The sequence below is a fragment of the Panthera pardus genome, unplaced genomic scaffold (assembly GCF_024362965.1).
Source record: "Panthera pardus isolate Hobbes unplaced genomic scaffold, ASM2436296v1 HiC_scaffold_3, whole genome shotgun sequence".
NCBI classification, from domain to species: domain Eukaryota; kingdom Metazoa; phylum Chordata; class Mammalia; order Carnivora; family Felidae; genus Panthera; species Panthera pardus.
Window position 1 is genome coordinate 34299607 of NW_026526876.1, and position 16092 is coordinate 34315698.

Sequence of the window (16092 nt, forward strand, 5' to 3'; positions counted from 1 at the left end):
ACAGCGTATTATAAAACACTAGATTACCCACACAGGAACTAAAAGAGACAGACAGACGTGACTTACATTAATGGTGAGAAACCTCATGAAGGAGAGGACATTTAAGCCAGAGCTTCGAGTTGAGGTAGCATGATTTGAGTAACTAGCAAAGTGAAAGAAGGACATTTCAAAACAAGAGCAACAAAGGCCTTAAATTCAGGGATAAAGCATAATGTCTTGGCCAGGATTAAAAAAAAAAAAAAAAAAGGCTTGCTGATCATTAAAGAATTTTTCACGGAAATGCTAATACATTTTTTCATTGGATTGTGATTATACATATTGTAATATTTATGAGTACATGCATCCCCCGCTTTTTGGAAGTTCACCTTGATGCCATTTTGCTTTTACAAAAGACTTACATTAGTACCTGTTCTCATTAACTGGAAAAAATCCAAAGAGATTTTCACTTTTGTGAAAAATAGGCAAAAAGCGAAAACAGCACCAAGCGTTTCTTGCAGTGAGCCATTATAGAGGTAGCAAGAATGGCCCCACCAAGCTCCTCCCCTGAGAACTACATTCAGCATCTCAGCGTCTATCAGCCATAGCTTTCCACTGTGTCTGTGAGCGTGTGGGCTTTATCTCCATGTATTCTGTGCATCAGTTAGCAAGATGTGTCCCAGGGTATCAGAAAAGCCTAAAAGAAGTTATTTTGAGGACTTGGGGATGCTCAAAATTTTCCATATAAATTAATGATAACTGCTTCTTTGCTTTACAGGAACACTCTACTTCCAAACAGCAGGGGAAACCTATAGTATTACCCATATTTTATAGGGTAGTAAAATGAGACACAGAGAGGCTGAGTGTCTTGCCCAAGGCCACATAATTACTTCATGAGGAGAATGCAGCTCTCCTTCCACTCCAACATCCTTATGCACCGCAGGGAGCATGAAGATGAACAGACAGAGTCAGGCAAAGCTGTTGAGAAGACTTAATCCATCCACAAGAGAAATCCATAATAGGTGCTTGAGTACACTGATGAAGTCATGACAATACTTTGTCAAGAACATTAATCCTGCAGCAGTGAACAGGAAAGATCTTAAGTGACATAGCACTGAGCCAAGAAAATGTCTTCAGAAGCTGGTGATATAACATTGGTGACAGAAGTGCTGAAAGCCTGGATTAGGGCAGTTGCAGTGGGACCAGACAGAAAGAAAGAAAAACATCAGCTAAGATTTAAAAAAAAAAAAAAAAGTGACAAAATTGGGGATTTGGTGGATATAGGAGATAAAGAAAAGAATGAAATTAAAAATGAAAGCACAGGGGCACCTGGGTGGCTTAGTCAGTTAAGCACCCAGGTTTGTGAGTTTGGGCCCCTCATCGGGCTCCCCGCTGACAGTGCAGAGCCTGCTTGGGATCCTCTCTACCTCTTTCCCTGCCCCTCCACCACATGCACACACACACTCTCTCTCTCTCTCTCAAAATAAATAAACTTCAAAAAAAAAACCACACATCATTTAGAGAAAAACAGATGGCAAACTTTATCACAAAGTTATCAGTAAAGCACATCTTTCCTTTGCCTACCCTCCTCCCCTGCCATTTTCTCCTCCTCACCAGCCATTTTCCATCCTCTAACCTTATCCTTTCACTCATATTTTTCCGGCCAACTGTGGGTTAGACAGTGGCTTAGGCTCTGAGATACTGATCACAGTAATAGTAACACCAATAAACATGTCTTAAGCACTTGTTCCATGTATGTCAGGCACTGTTCTAAATGCTTAATATTTAACTAACTCATTCAACTACCGCTGCAACACTGCAGAGTAAGCAAAATTATCATTCCTTTTTGAGAAATGAGGAAACCGTGGGGCATCTTGGTGGCTCAGTCAGTTAAGCGTCCGACTTTGGCTCGGGTCATGACCTCACAGTTTGTGAGTTAGAGCCCTGTGTTGGCTCTGTGCTGACAGCCCAGAGCCTGGAGACTGCTTCTGACACCTGCTTCCAATTCTGTGTCTCCCTCTCTCTCTGCCCCACCCCCGCTGACACTCCGTCTCTCCTTCAAAAATAAATAAACATTTTTTTTCAATTAAGAAATGAGGAAACCAAGACAACACACAGTGAGTGGTGGGGTGTGGGCTGTAACCCTGGCAGTCTGGCTCCAGAGCCCACTCACTTAACCATCTGCTATATTAACTGAAAAGCCTTCATGTAATTTCCACATTTTTGTGGCTTCTATCACAGTGCAATCCCAGAAGTTTCAGAAAAATTGCATGATATGGGAGTGTCTGCAGATTTTAAAGCACTGAATTTTAGATGTTTTGCAATGAGAAGTCATGGGCCTTATGAATATCTTCGCTAATTACTAATTATTGCCTAAATACTCAGTCATCTGGGAGGAGGGTACCAAATCCACTACACAGTTGTACAATTTTCTATTTGGCTTTGACTCTGTGGGTGGTAATCATAAAGGCACATTCAGCAGTTTGCACACAGTCACAGACCAGTCAAGCAAAATATGTCTAACTTTCAAACTTTCTGTGATAAACAATGGAAAACTCTAAACATTTAGCTCATCAATCCTGCCATCTTGAGACATAATCTGCACTACCAGAGTCCTCTTTCTGTAACTACTTAAATTACTCATTGTATCTCAATTAATCAGAGAAAGAAACTTGCAAATAGAATTTTCAAATAGAAACTTCAAAAGAGAATTTTACTTGAAGAAAAACAAGGAATAGGAAAGGTCCAAAAATCCCAACAGTGCGACAAGTCAAGTTGATAACAAAGCTGAATCAACATGTTTCAAGAGCCCCAGCCAAACTAAACTCATGAGAATAGTGTATACCCGCCTTAACCATGACTGCAAATCCAGAAGCAATTAAAGAGGAAATTAATACACTGGACTACATGAAAACAAAATACAGTAAGCAAAGTGGCCAAATCTAATATTGGGTATATATTGTAGATTACCCTACTACAATTCCACTAAACCTCTCTTGTGGAAGGACGCCAGTGGTTCCTAACTGCCAAATCAAGTTTCTCTTCAATCTCCTTTCTCCTTGGTCTCTCTTTCTGGTGACCAGCCTACTTATCTGGGTTCCCTCCTCCCTTGGCTTCCAAGTTCCTTCTTCCTCTTTCCCAAATCATAAGTGCCCTCCTTCTCAGTATTATTCTCTAGTCTCTAGCTCTTCTTCCCAGCCCCTAAAGTGGCCATCCCTCAAAGTTCAGGCTTAGACCTTCACTCATTTCTTTCTCAATTCCTTCCCTTAGGGATCTTACCTATCTTGAATGTATCTGCTGCTCTAATCTCCCTCCTGAACTGTAGTCCTAGGAGTCTAAGTGCTAAGACATTTTTACGTGAATATCCTGGTACTACTTCAAATTCCTATCTTAAAACAAACTTCTCAAAACTTCATTTTTCTTTCATTGTGCCCTCATGCACATCACACGCACACACACACGCGCGCGCGCACACACACACACACACACACACACACACACACACACACCAGACTGTTAGAACCCCTCCCTGCACTACCTCAACACCCTGGTCATGCCTCAAGTGTAGCCCAGAGTACCCTATATTAGAATCTCCAACTTGTGGGTATGTTTGCTTGTCTCTCCAAGTACAGTGCAAATTCCCTAAGTGGCAGATTTGTCTTAGTCACCTATGTATCCCCAGGGAATATTGCAGGTACCAAATAAAATCTGTTAAGAGAAATTAATAAATATAGATGATCTGATCTAGCCAAACTGGCCCATTAAGAGTCTCCACCTGTTTGGCATTTTCATAGTCCCCACTTCCCAGAAAGGTCCTCTCTCTACTGCTGCATGCATGGAAGAATCCTACCCATCCTTTGCAAGACTCAGCTTAAATTCCACTGGCACATGAAACTTTGTCAGATGACCCTATTCCAACAAGACTCCTTGCTCATCAGCCTTACAGCGACAGTCTTTCACGACAGATCCTGTCATGAAAACAGGATCATCTTTGAAGCTGATTCAAAACCAGGCTCTAGCATAAACTACCTATGCTACTCTGGGCAATTCCTAAAGCTTTCTAAAGCTTCACTTTTTTTTTTTTTCCAGCTATAAAATGAGGTATGTAATACCAATCAGAGAGAAATTGGGGAGGATTACAGGAGACTAAACCATCTAGAACATAGTAGATGTTTAGAAATGTTAACTCCTTTTCCCCACCCCACCTCCTTTTCACTTCATTTACCATTCATATGGTGCTTAGGTTGATAATGTTTGTTTTGTCTCCTCAATTAGATTGTAAGGATTAGTAAAATCGTTAAGGGCAAGAGCTGAATCTCACTCATCTATCTTCTAAATACCTATCAACACCCCACAGAGACACAATAAAAATAGAAAACAACGAAATTACAGTTACAGTGGATTATGGCAATCAAGTGTATACGGTGCCAAGATTAGAAATGACAGTCTGTAAATTTTCATCCCATTTAGCTATAGAATTATTACATGGCACCTCTGTAACGTCACTCATGCCAAAGGCGGATTTCAACAAATGACAGTGCAAATAAAAACAAATCAATTTCTACAATATACAGGTTAATAATCAGCCTTCGAGAATAGATTTAGTTAAAGGTGGTTTAAATATTATAGTTGGTATTAGAAGAGTCTCTATACATGTATTTGTCCCCGTGTACTTTTACGCACAGGTTTCCTTTCACATATTCTTTAATATGATTGTAACAGATTTCTTCATACCACTTGCACCGGTTAAATAACTGAAAATAGATTTAAATTTTATATTTCTCCACCAGGGTGAAAAAAAATAGTAAAAGCTAATACTGAAGCAAAACTGGTAAGATCAAGATCCAAAATTCATAATAATGGCAGGTAAAATCTACCAGAATCTCTCTTTAATTAAAATGGTTTCTTTCCAAATCGCTTTCATTAATATCAAGGCTTCAACATCCGCTCTGAACTTACTGGAATGGTTTTTTGTTTTCTCTATCCTGATTTTTACAGCCTTCCTCTACCGCCTGCTATCTTCCTCAAGGATCAATTCCCATGGTTGGGTTTCATTATTTCTTTTAGCTACTGCCCCACTTACATGTGCTAACAAGTTGGCGGAACCACAACGTGCTGGGTAATAACCGTAACCCCTGACAATCAGCTCTACACTAACACTCCCAGCCACATTCCCCTTCCCTGAAGAAACAAACTATTTCTACAGTTTTCATAGGCTGTGCAGCTGTACATCTAATAGGAAAAAGCAATTCGTAAAACAAGAGCATGTGCCAAATACCCTATCATCTCAACATTTTCATGCTTCCAAGGACTTTTTGTTTTGTTTTGTTTTTTTCCCACGTGGAGAAGAAGTTTATGGTGAGAAAGAGAGGCATTCGATTCTATCAGACCAACCACAGTAGAGAGTACATAGACACAATGGTAGCGTAGGAAAGAGCCAAAAGTCAGGCATCAAAACACTAAGTTTCTAATCTCAGTTCTACCACCTATTTCATTTCGTTAGGTGAAATCATAACCTCTCTCAGCTTCAACTTCCTCTTTCATACTCTAGAGATAACCACCATCCCTATTTCAGCAGCTTGTTTCACAGATTATAAAATCACAGGATCACAAATGGCACTGTTTAATTATAAAATATGTGTGTGTGTGTGTGTAATACACATGAATATATTTTTGAACAACAGCATTGTCATAGCCTATGGGTAGATGAAAAATAATTTTATACCATGTATTAAAGTCCCAATTAAATACTTCACTAGACAAACTGTTACACCAAATTCTATACACAGTGTATCCAAGGAAAAAAAAATTTTTTTTTGAGAAACAGAATCTAGCTTGGAAACATATGTTCACAGTCCAGATCATAATTTTTGGAGCAAGTAACATTCTCTAATCTGGATTTATATTCCTGTAAGCAAATTTTTAATCACAATTACAACATAACTAAGCTCTCCCTTTGGGGATCAATCAAATTTAGAGTAAAGAAAGTAATGGAGGTTAGTTTGTCATATATTGTGCTAAGAATTTCTGCATTATGGTCTTCAAATCAGCCTTCACTATGATGAATTTAAAAATCAATAAAATGCAGAATCACTTCATGATTTTTTTTTTTTTTTTTTAGGTTAAAAAGAAAGGGTGCCTGGGTGGCTCAGTTAAGCGTCCAGCTCATGGTTTCAGCTCAGGTCGTGATCTTGCAGTTTGTGGTATTGAGCCCTGTGTTGGGCTCCGTGCTGACAGCATGGAGCCTGCTTGGGATTCTCTCTCTCTCTCTCTCTCTCTCTCTCTCTCTCTCAGCCCCTCCCCCGCTCACACATTCATATGAGCTTTCTCGCTCTCAAAATAAACTTAAAAATATATATAAGGTTAAAAAGAATAGCACCATTAAATTGGCAGATTCCTAAGTCATTACTCACTTCCAACTCTCTAAGCAAAGTACCACTATGCTTTCATTCTCCAAATAAGATTCCCTACAAACACTACACACACACACACACACACACACACACACTTACCAATTTGGTTTTTTTATGGCTTTAATTTTTCATATGTGGCATCTTTTGAACACTAATTAAACCGTTTAGCATATTTTTTTCTTTTCTTTTTGGTTTGCTTACAATTTTCTACAAGATCCCCATTAGAGCATGACTTTGTTACTTTTTTTTTCCAATTAATTAAAACTATTTAAAACATGGATTTGAAAAATCTTCAACAATAATTTTGTAGCTAAAATTCTTTTTCCAAACTTTGCAAACATTCTGTGTAACTAAATTAGTACTGAGAAAAAACTGGATTTAAGTTGCTCAATATTCTTCAAAAGGTAAAAAAGCATAATGAAACATAAGCTCATCTGAACTACACCCATTTTCAATTTCAACACAGCAAAACTCCTGTTTGTTCTTAGGGCAAATTCAAAACCATACATATTGGAATTGGTTATTACCAACGATAATTTATGCAATCATAAGTAAAGATGCTAAATTGGCAAAAAGAAAACCATGCAAGTAAGCAAACTCTAACACATGTGGGACACACCCTCTCGGTGTATAAAGGCTTGTCACTGTCCTTGGTAGCAAGCACTCCCTGAGCTAAACAGCATCACCATGTCTGTTCGATACAGCTCAAGCAAGCAGTACTCTTCCTCCCGCAGTGGGGGGGGAGGAGGAGGAGGAGGAGGGTCATCCTTCAGAATTTCAAGCAGCAAAGGCTCCATTGGTGGAGGATTTAGCTCAGGGGGGTTCAGTGGTGGTTCTTTTAGTCGTGGGAGCTCTGGTGGAGGCTGCTTTGGGGGCTCATCAGGTGGCTATGGAGGATTAGGAGGAGGCTTTGGCGGAGGAGGCTTTGGTGGAGGAGGCTTTGGTGGAGGCTATGGAAGCAGCAGCTTTGGTGGGGGCTATGGAGGAGGCAGCTTTGGAGGGGGCAGCTTTGGTGGTGGCGGCTTCAGTGGAGGCAGCTTTGGAGGCTTTGGGGGTGGATTTGGAGGAGATGGTGGCCTTCTCTCTGGAAATGAAAAAGTAACCATGCAGAATCTGAATGACCGCCTGGCTTCCTACTTGGACAAAGTGCGGGCTCTGGAAGAATCAAACTATGAGCTAGAAGGCAAAATCAAGGAGTGGTATGAAAAGCATGGCGGCTTAGGCCAGAGAGAACCTCGTGACTACAGCAAATACTACCAAACCATCGATGATCTTAAAAATCAGGTAAGGTGCATCTTAAAAATCCAACTTTAAGCCTATTTTTTATCCATGTAACTCAGATATGTGACTCTTACATTAACTACAATGTAGCTATTCACTGTGTTTGCCTAGGTTACTTTCTCGCTTCCAAAAATAATCCAGTCTCCTCAAAGGTAAATATTTGTGAGGATATGGTCATTGAAATCTTCAATGTGTGTTGTATACCTTATCAGATGACGGATTACTGAGAATTTTTTTATGTTTTAATGAGTGTATGAGTTCATAGTTAAAATACTAGGTCATTTACAAATATCGGAACTGAAAGAATTATTAAATCAATCAGAACAAGACAGTATTCAGATTGATAATAAAAAAAATCCATTACCAATATTATAAGTAACATGAATTCTCCAGTATGAAAATGGGATATTGTTTGCCTCTGGGAGATTTGTGAATTGTACCTACTGTGTGTCAGCCCAGAGTGTATTCATTTAGAATGTATATTTAAAACAAGTTAAACCAAAAGGTATGAGTCAGTCAAAAGTTCACTGAAATACATGGAAATCACACAGTATAAAATGGGACGGGGGAGAGGGGAGCTGTGCAAGAACACAGCTATATAACTGCAGTTAGTTTTCAGAAAAAGATGATACAGAAGTAGATATGTATAGAAACTTTAAGAGAACAAATGACTCAAATTTAAGTATATGAGTAGCCCTGCAATATTTTATATTTAAGATAAAAAAAATCCCCCCAGGATTTTGTAAGAGAACATAAAAATGCAGCTCATCTATCTATGCCACCTGGTTTTATAGTGGCGTATCTGTATCTGATTTCTTTGCCTCTCCCTCCAGATCCTCAATCTGACAACCGATAATGCCAATATCCTGCTTCAGATCGACAATGCCAGGCTGGCAGCTGATGACTTCAGATTAAAGTAAGCTAAGTAAACATGGTACAACACAGTCACAACAAATACAGGAGTTGTTTTTAACAGTGACTTTGGACACCTACAATAGCATTTACATTTTCTTGAATTCATTCAACGTTAAACAGTATTGGAGCTGTCCGAAAATTTTTCAATTTCAATATTACCTTCTTGGCAATATTAAAAGAAGAAAATGCATTTTAAAGTAAACTGCTAAGCTTCTTTGCATTAACCCACTAATATCCCTCTATCCCCATATGAATTAGTACACAATAAATGTTGCCATATGAAGCCAACTCTGTATTCGCTTCTAAAACAGTCTCAGCCCAGGAACATCTCCCATATGTAAATTACATCCAGTATTTGTACCATGCTTGTTTCAGGTATGAGAACGAGGTCACCCTGCGCCAGAGCGTGGAGGCTGATATCAATGGCCTGCGCAGGGTGCTGGATGAACTGACCCTGACCAAGGCTGACTTGGAGATGCAGATCGAGAGCCTGACTGAAGAGCTGGCCTACCTGAAGAAGAATCATGAAGAGGTGATACAAAAAGTTATACGTCCCGCAGCCAAAAATAAAAGGGGGGGGGGGGGGTCATGTGGTCATGATACAATCATTAAATTTTTCTGTTCCTCTAACAGGAAATGAAAGACCTTCAAAATGTGTCCACTGGTGATGTAAATGTAGAAATGAATGCTGCCCCAGGTGTCGATCTGACTGAACTTCTGAATAACATGAGAAACCAGTATGAACAACTTGCTGAACAAAACCGCAAAGACGCTGAAGCCTGGTTCAACGAAAAGGTTAATTCGTCTTCCTTCATAGTGGGGCCAACGGACGTTTGGTTATCATTTCAGAATTTTCTCATCTTTTCCCCTGTTGTTAATACTCTAGAGCAAAGAACTCACTACGGAAATCAATAGTAACATCGAACAAATGTCCAGCCACAAATCGGAGATTACTGAATTGAGACGCACGGTTCAAGGTCTGGAAATCGAACTACAGTCCCAACTAGCCCTGGTATGTTTGTAATTCTCTCTTGAAATAACTTCAACTTTAACACACAAAGTTTCACACTCACATAAGAATATGCACCACAAGAAAAAAAGAAAGAGTACGAAAGTAGAAATAAAATTGGAGCTCTTTGTTAATGGGAGAAAAGTCTTAGAGGCCCTGCTCTAAACGTGAAGTTAAAATGTTGCCATTAAACATAAAACACAAATTCTATTCATTTCCTTTATTCTTCTATTTGATGTCTTATTATTAAAGATTAAATATTAATTATCATTAAATAATTATTAAATAATCTTCACTGTACTCTATTAAACAAAGAAGTCGCTAAGCCACCGTACATTCTCTCTTTCCAGAAACAATCCCTGGAAGCCTCCTTGGCAGAAACAGAAGGTCGCTACTGTATGCAGCTCTCCCAGATTCAGGCCCAGATCTCCTCTCTGGAGGAACAACTGCAACAGATTCGAGCTGAAACCGAGTGCCAGAATGCTGAGTACCAACAACTCCTGGATATTAAGATCCGACTGGAGAATGAAATTCAAACCTACCGCAGCCTACTAGAAGGAGAAGGAAGGTAAATTATAAAAATCTTAGAATTATCCCAGTTGGTCTTATTCAGTGTTCTAAATCGCCGGGCTTTTCCAAAACCCAAAGTGCTGGAGGATGGGCGAAAGGGAGAAGGGGGAAGGCAGAGTACAGAGAAAGGCGTATGCAACCACAGCCTGAGTTTCCCATGGATTTGATTCTGAAAGTTGTGTGCATATAAAACTGTTCGTTAGTGGGTCTGAGAATCCATATTCGACAGGTATTTTTTTTTCCCCTCTCGAAACACGTTTTGCTTATTTTTAAAGTAACGATAACCTAGAAGGCGACCCACCATTTTTCAAAGTTAGAGTTAACCGAACATAACCCTCACTCCCGGTAGTTCCGGCGGCGGCGGCGGCTACGGCGGCGGGCGCGGCGGCGGAAGTTCCGGCGGTGGCTACGGCGGAAGTTCCGGCGGCGGTGGCGGCTACGGCGGCGGCTACGGCGGCGGAAGTTCCAGCGGTGGCGGCCACGGCGGTAGCGGCCACGGGGGTAGCTCCGGCGGCAGTCACGGGGGTGGTTACGGCGGCGGCAGCTCCGGCGGCGGCGGTGGCCACGGCGGCAGTTCCAGCGGCGGCGGCTACGGTGGAGGCAGCTCCGGCGGTCACAAGTCCTCGTCTTCTGGGTCCGTCGGGGAACCCTCTTCCAAGGGACCAAGGTCAGCAGAAACTAGCTGGGGTAATCAGAATTAGTTTTAAATTTCCGTGATGATTTTGTTGCTTTTTAAAGCTTTCTAAAAAATTAAAATCTTAGAGATTTCCGCTTGGATTTTTTTTTTTTTTTTTTTTAGCAAACTATACTCTTGACATCCATCTTGAACGAAAAATAACCTGGTGCAAGATGCTGTAGCTTAAATACTATTCGGATCTAAAAAACAAACAAAAAAATAGGATTTTCTTTCTTTTTTTAATTAAGTGTACTATTCTTTTAGAAATTTTGATTAATTAGTAAGAAGCCCCACAAATTATTTAGTCTAAATTGTTTTTTTCCCCTGTGATTCATGTACAGATACTAACAAAACCAGAGTAATCAAGACAATTATTGAAGAGGTGGCACCTGATGGTAGAGTCCTTTCATCAATGGTTGAATCAGAAACCAAGAAACACTACTATTAAGCCGCATCAAGAGGAAAGAGTCTCCCTTCACACAGACCATTATGTACAGGTGCATGAAAAACAAAAGCGCCAAGAAAACACTTCAGTCTTAATGGTCTATGGAAATAGGTTCACTCCTTGAAAATAAGGTGTCTAAAAGGTGTTTTGTGGTTTCTGTATTTCTTTTCACTTTACCAGAAAGTGTTCTTTAATGGAAAAAAAAAAAAAAAAACAACTTTCTATTCTCATTCACTAATGAATTTCAATAAACTTTCTTACTGATGCAAGCTATCCAATTTGGTCAGAATTGTCCTTATTTAAATTAAGTGATTTTTTTTTTAACCTTAAAGATTAGTGAACTATAGCATTTGAAGGTTCATTTGTCCAGAAATTCTAAAGACAGAATTATTATCATTATGATTTCCCTGAGTAAATTTTTTAATCTTGTGGGTGTTAGATCAATGTCCATAATCTCACTAAGTCAGAAATCTGATACCCAATCTTACCCTTTCTTAAAGATATACCATAGGTGGGAAACTCCCAGTGCTCTGGCTTTGAATTATTTCAGTCCTGAAAATTCTAAAATATCTCCAGTAAGTCTCCATGGATAAAGTTATTGGAAATTTCACATTTTCTGATTACTTGGCTTCGCACATTTACCTTCCCTCATTTTCTTCCCATTCATTTCTGCCCAGTTGCTATATATACACCTTAAGAGATATCATCTACCACTCACCAGGCCAGTAATATATCACCCTAACAAAATTATTTGGTGTCTGTCAGATGAACAGGAGAAGACATGATAATGCCAATTTTACCAAAGGAACAACTTTAGGTCCCTGCCTTCACCAAACACATCTCGTGATAAGTACTAAAGACCTGGTGTAGGGTCAACCCAGTCATATTCTTCAGCCATTAAGAACCCAGCTGACAGTACTCTGCTAGTATATGGAGTAGATGAATTTACTAAGGGCTATATTTATTCTTTGTCCCTAAGACTACCTTGTGTTCCCTGATGGGTTCCTAGATACCCAGGTCTACCAAATAGCAGCCTGTCTCTGTATCCTTACTGATTTGAGCTTGTTTTCCCCAAGACCAGAGCCCTGGTCCCCAGGTCATTTACTTGGGTCTCCTGCTGGATAAATCCTATCCTCTGTACTCAAACTGATGACAAGCCCTGTTTCAAAATGGATGGACTTCCCTATAGTCAAGGCTCCATGACCTACCTACCACCAAATATTATCATACTTCAGAAGCTCCCCACTTAAGTTGGCATTACTTTTTTATCTGGGTACAGCGTCCCTTCTTGGGAGCCTGTCTCCTAAGTTTCTGTTGAAGTCCCAACATGCTACACTGTAAAGCCCTAAAACTGAGATATTGATGGGTAAGGACCCTGAGCTGCCACTGTGTCTATACTGAATGCTGTTCAGAAACACTGCCTTTTAAAATATCTAACAAAGTCGTGGCACCTGGGTGGCTCAGTTGGTTAAGTGTCCTACTCTTGGTTTTGGCTCAGGTCATGAACTCAGGGTTCTTGAGTTCGAGCCCTGCATCAGGCTCCACCCACAGGCTGCTTGGGATTCTTTCTGCCCTTCCCCTGCTCACTCTGCCTCTCAAATAAATAAACTTAAATTTAAAAAATAAATATCTAACAGTTAACCCAGAGCCTAGGACTTAGAGTATTGTTAATAATCTGAGATGGCCATTCTCCTAATTCTGAAGAAATAAGTGTTCTATTCAGTGACACAAATATAAACATGATACTATGAGATAGTTGTGTTTGTTATTAACCTTTGTCTCTTCTACCCAGTCCTACCACCACTACCTGCCTAACCCCCACCCCAAGCAGAGATCTCAGCTGATCAGAGTTCTTCATCTGGTTGGGTAACCCTTCATTCCTGAAAGGTCTAAATCATGGTAGTCCCTGTCTTCTTACCTGTTTAGTCTTCCAGTACCTTCTTAAACAATTATTTATATTACATTTTCTCTGATGAAGTAACTACTTTATCTCTGGTAAAGAACCACTTTCTTTGTGGATGTGAACTGTGGTATTCATTTCACTGTATAGTTAAGTCATTATGTACACCTTAAACAGTACTGTGTGTCAATTATATCAATAAAACTGGAAAAAAATTAAAATAGAACTTTCTCAACGGAACTCAGACTAGTTTAATAAAGACAGTCTTTACAAGTTTGATTTTAGCAAGGACATTGATATTTATAGTTAAAAAAAATTATTGCTAACTGTACAGATCACTACTCTTACATGGATTTATGATGCAGCTATTAAAAAAATCCTGTACACATTCTTACAAATTCTAAAGTTGTGACAGTGTCCTGCTATTTAAGCAGGGCAGTGTCCAGTAAGACTAGCAGAGCCAACTCTGGCATTCATGTGGAATCATACTAAACAGTAAAAGCTGGCTTCTTTTCCAGAAGGTTTGCATCATGCCTCTTAAAGCTTTGCACCATGACCTTGATGTCTATGATGGCTCGGTTTTGCTAGGGCATGGAGAAGTAACTTAGTTATGGTCAGGTTTATAGGGGAAATAGCTTGTGTAAGGTTAACTAAATAAGGTCCACCCAGTATCCCATCTACATGGCATCTGGAGAGTGAGAATTAGGGAAAGAGGTCATTTGTGGGTTTAAGCATGCATTCCAAAGTCAATGGTTCCTGGATTTCATATCCTGTCAGTGGCATTTACCAATCACGTTAAGTTTTGGACAAGTTACTTCAACCCTTCTGAATTTCAGTTTTCTTATCTGTCCAATACAATTGTCCCTATAATAGGGACAATAACTACTTCATATGAGATTGTGGGGATAAAATGGGTTAATGCCTCTAAAGCCCTTAAAAAACGACCACCATGGAATAGACATTGAAAAAACAGTATTCTATTTTGCATAGCAAACCATCAACAAAATGAAAAAGCAGCCTACTGAGTGGGAGAAGATATTTTCAAATGATATATCTAATAAGGGGTGAATGTCCAAAATATATAAAGAACTTACACAATTCAAAACACACACAATCCAGTTAAAAGTGGGAGAAGATACGAACAAACATTTCTCCAAGGAAGATTATACAAATGGCCAACCGACACATGAAAAGATGCTCAACATCACTAATTGTCAGGGAACTACAAGTCAAAACCGTAGTGAGATATCACCTTATACCTGTCAGGATGGCTAAAATGAAGAAGAAAGGAAATAGCAAGTGTTGGCAAGGATGTTGCAAAAAAGAACCTTTGTGCACTGTTCACGGAATGAAATTGGTGCAGTCACTGGGGAAAACAGTAACAAAAACTAAAAAATAGGAATATTATATGATCCAGTAATTCCACTACTGGGTATTTACCCAAAGAAAATGAAAGCACTAATTGGAAAAGATACAGGCACCCCTACATTTATTATGTTTATTGCAGCATCATTGACAATAGCCCAGATACAGAAGCAATCTAAGTGTCCATCGATAGAAAAATGGATAAAGAAGATGTGATATATATCACATATATATATGTATATACATATATGTATGTACATATATATGTGTGTATATATATGTATATGTGATATATATCACATATATTTAAATAAATATAAAATAAATATTTATAAATAAATTATAAATACATTTATAAGTAAATTTGAATAGAACTTTATATATAAATATTTACATATAAATATATAAATAAATATATATCACATTCCATTATATATAATGGAATATTACTCAGCCATAAAAAAGGATGAGATATCTTGCTATTTGCAACAGCACTGATGGACCTAGAGGATATTATGCTAAGTGAAATAAGCTAGACAGAAATACCATATGATTTCACTTACATGTGGAATCCAAAAAGCAAAACAAATGAACAAACAAAAATAGAAACAGACCCACAAATACAGAGAACAAACCGATCGTTGCCAGAGGGGAGGGTAGTGGTGAGATGTGTAAACTGAATGAAGGGGAATAGGAGATACAGGCTTCCAGTTGTGGAATGAATAAATCAGAGGGATGAAAGATATAGCATAGGGAATATAGTCAGTGGTATTGTAACGGCTGGCATGGTGACAGATGGGAGCTACTACACTTGTGGTGAGCACAGCATAAGTACTGAGTGGTCAAATTGCTATGTTGTACATTTTGAAAAATATTTTCAAAATATTACCAAAACAACTGAAAAAGACACTACTGAAATTTGGTAACTGCTGTAAATTTTTAATCCTGTTTCTTCAATATATCTGCTTTTATCCTTTGTTTATATAAAGAGTATATAAACGTGTTTATAATGCATGCTTCTAGTATGTATTAGATAAGTCCAAATAAATGAGGATTTTATTAAGCAAAAAACAAAACAGCATTCTGTTCATCCTCAGAGAAATATGCTTATTGGCTAAATAGTTTCTCCAAAAATGGGCATGAGCATCACAATAAATTGTTACTAGAGTAGGCCATCATTAATGTGGTCTGCCACGGGGTAGAGATCAAGGTCAGGTTGCTGCCGTAGGGCTGCAAAACAAAAATCCAGACAGTAGGAACAGTGGTAAGAGTGTGTCACAAAGGATTAGGACTAATCTAGTCCTGTGAACCTGAGGTCCAATAAAACAGAGCAAGAGGTTTGTGAAGGTAAGTAGGAAGGACCAGATGATTGTCCCAAAGGTTTGAGATAGCTGACCATCCCGAAAAGCTGCAGCCGTGGTCATCCTGATCATGATGCAAATGACCCATGCTGTGTCTTTGAATGACAAAGAGAAACGAGTTATCACAACAAAAATAAGTCCAGCCTGGAAACCAGGTATCAAGGATATTTCTTACAGATAC

At 39.0% G+C, this 16092-nt stretch overlaps 1 protein-coding gene and 1 long non-coding RNA gene across 7 annotated transcripts in view; one reads left to right on the top strand and one right to left on the bottom strand.

The window, feature by feature from the left end:
* LOC109260928 (uncharacterized) overlaps nucleotides 1–10538 on the bottom strand; it is a 148479-nt gene extending 137941 nt beyond the window's left edge. For all 4 annotated transcript variants that reach the window (XR_002077196.2, XR_002077197.2, XR_002077198.2 and 1 more), the window contains exon 1: nucleotides 10466–10538. This is a non-coding gene — a long non-coding RNA (uncharacterized LOC109260928). The remainder of the gene's footprint in view (nucleotides 1–10465) is intronic.
* Nucleotides 7030–11558, top strand: KRT10 (keratin 10). Of its 3 annotated transcripts, none has more exons than XM_053893468.1 (8): nucleotides 7030–7673; nucleotides 8504–8586; nucleotides 8961–9117; nucleotides 9219–9380; nucleotides 9472–9597; nucleotides 9945–10162; nucleotides 10514–10851; nucleotides 11182–11558. In XM_053893468.1, the coding sequence occupies exons 1-8, from the start codon at nucleotides 7077–7079 to the stop codon at nucleotides 11286–11288; spliced, it is 1788 nt and encodes a 595-aa protein (XP_053749443.1). In that variant the 5' UTR covers nucleotides 7030–7076; the 3' UTR covers nucleotides 11289–11558. The 3 variants fall into 3 exon arrangements, with proteins under 3 accessions (XP_053749443.1, XP_053749444.1, XP_053749445.1); XM_053893469.1 differs by having other exon boundaries at nucleotides 10583–10851; XM_053893470.1 differs by having other exon boundaries at nucleotides 10514–10831; nucleotides 11182–11366.
* The last annotated feature ends 4534 nt before the right edge of the window (nucleotides 11559–16092 follow it).

What these genes read in the sequence shown, in the direction of transcription:
- KRT10 (XM_053893468.1), top strand. Translation starts at nt 7,077, where the DNA reads ATGTCTGTTCGATACAGCTCAAGCAAGCAGTACTCTTCCTCCCGCAGT. An exon ending in TGAAGAAGAATCATGAAGAG is followed by an intron (nt 9,118 to 9,218) that starts GTGATACAAAAA and finishes TTCCTCTAACAG; the next exon opens with GAAATGAAAGACCTTCAAAA. An exon ending in TACAGTCCCAACTAGCCCTG is followed by an intron (nt 9,598 to 9,944) that starts GTATGTTTGTAA and finishes CTCTCTTTCCAG; the next exon opens with AAACAATCCCTGGAAGCCTC.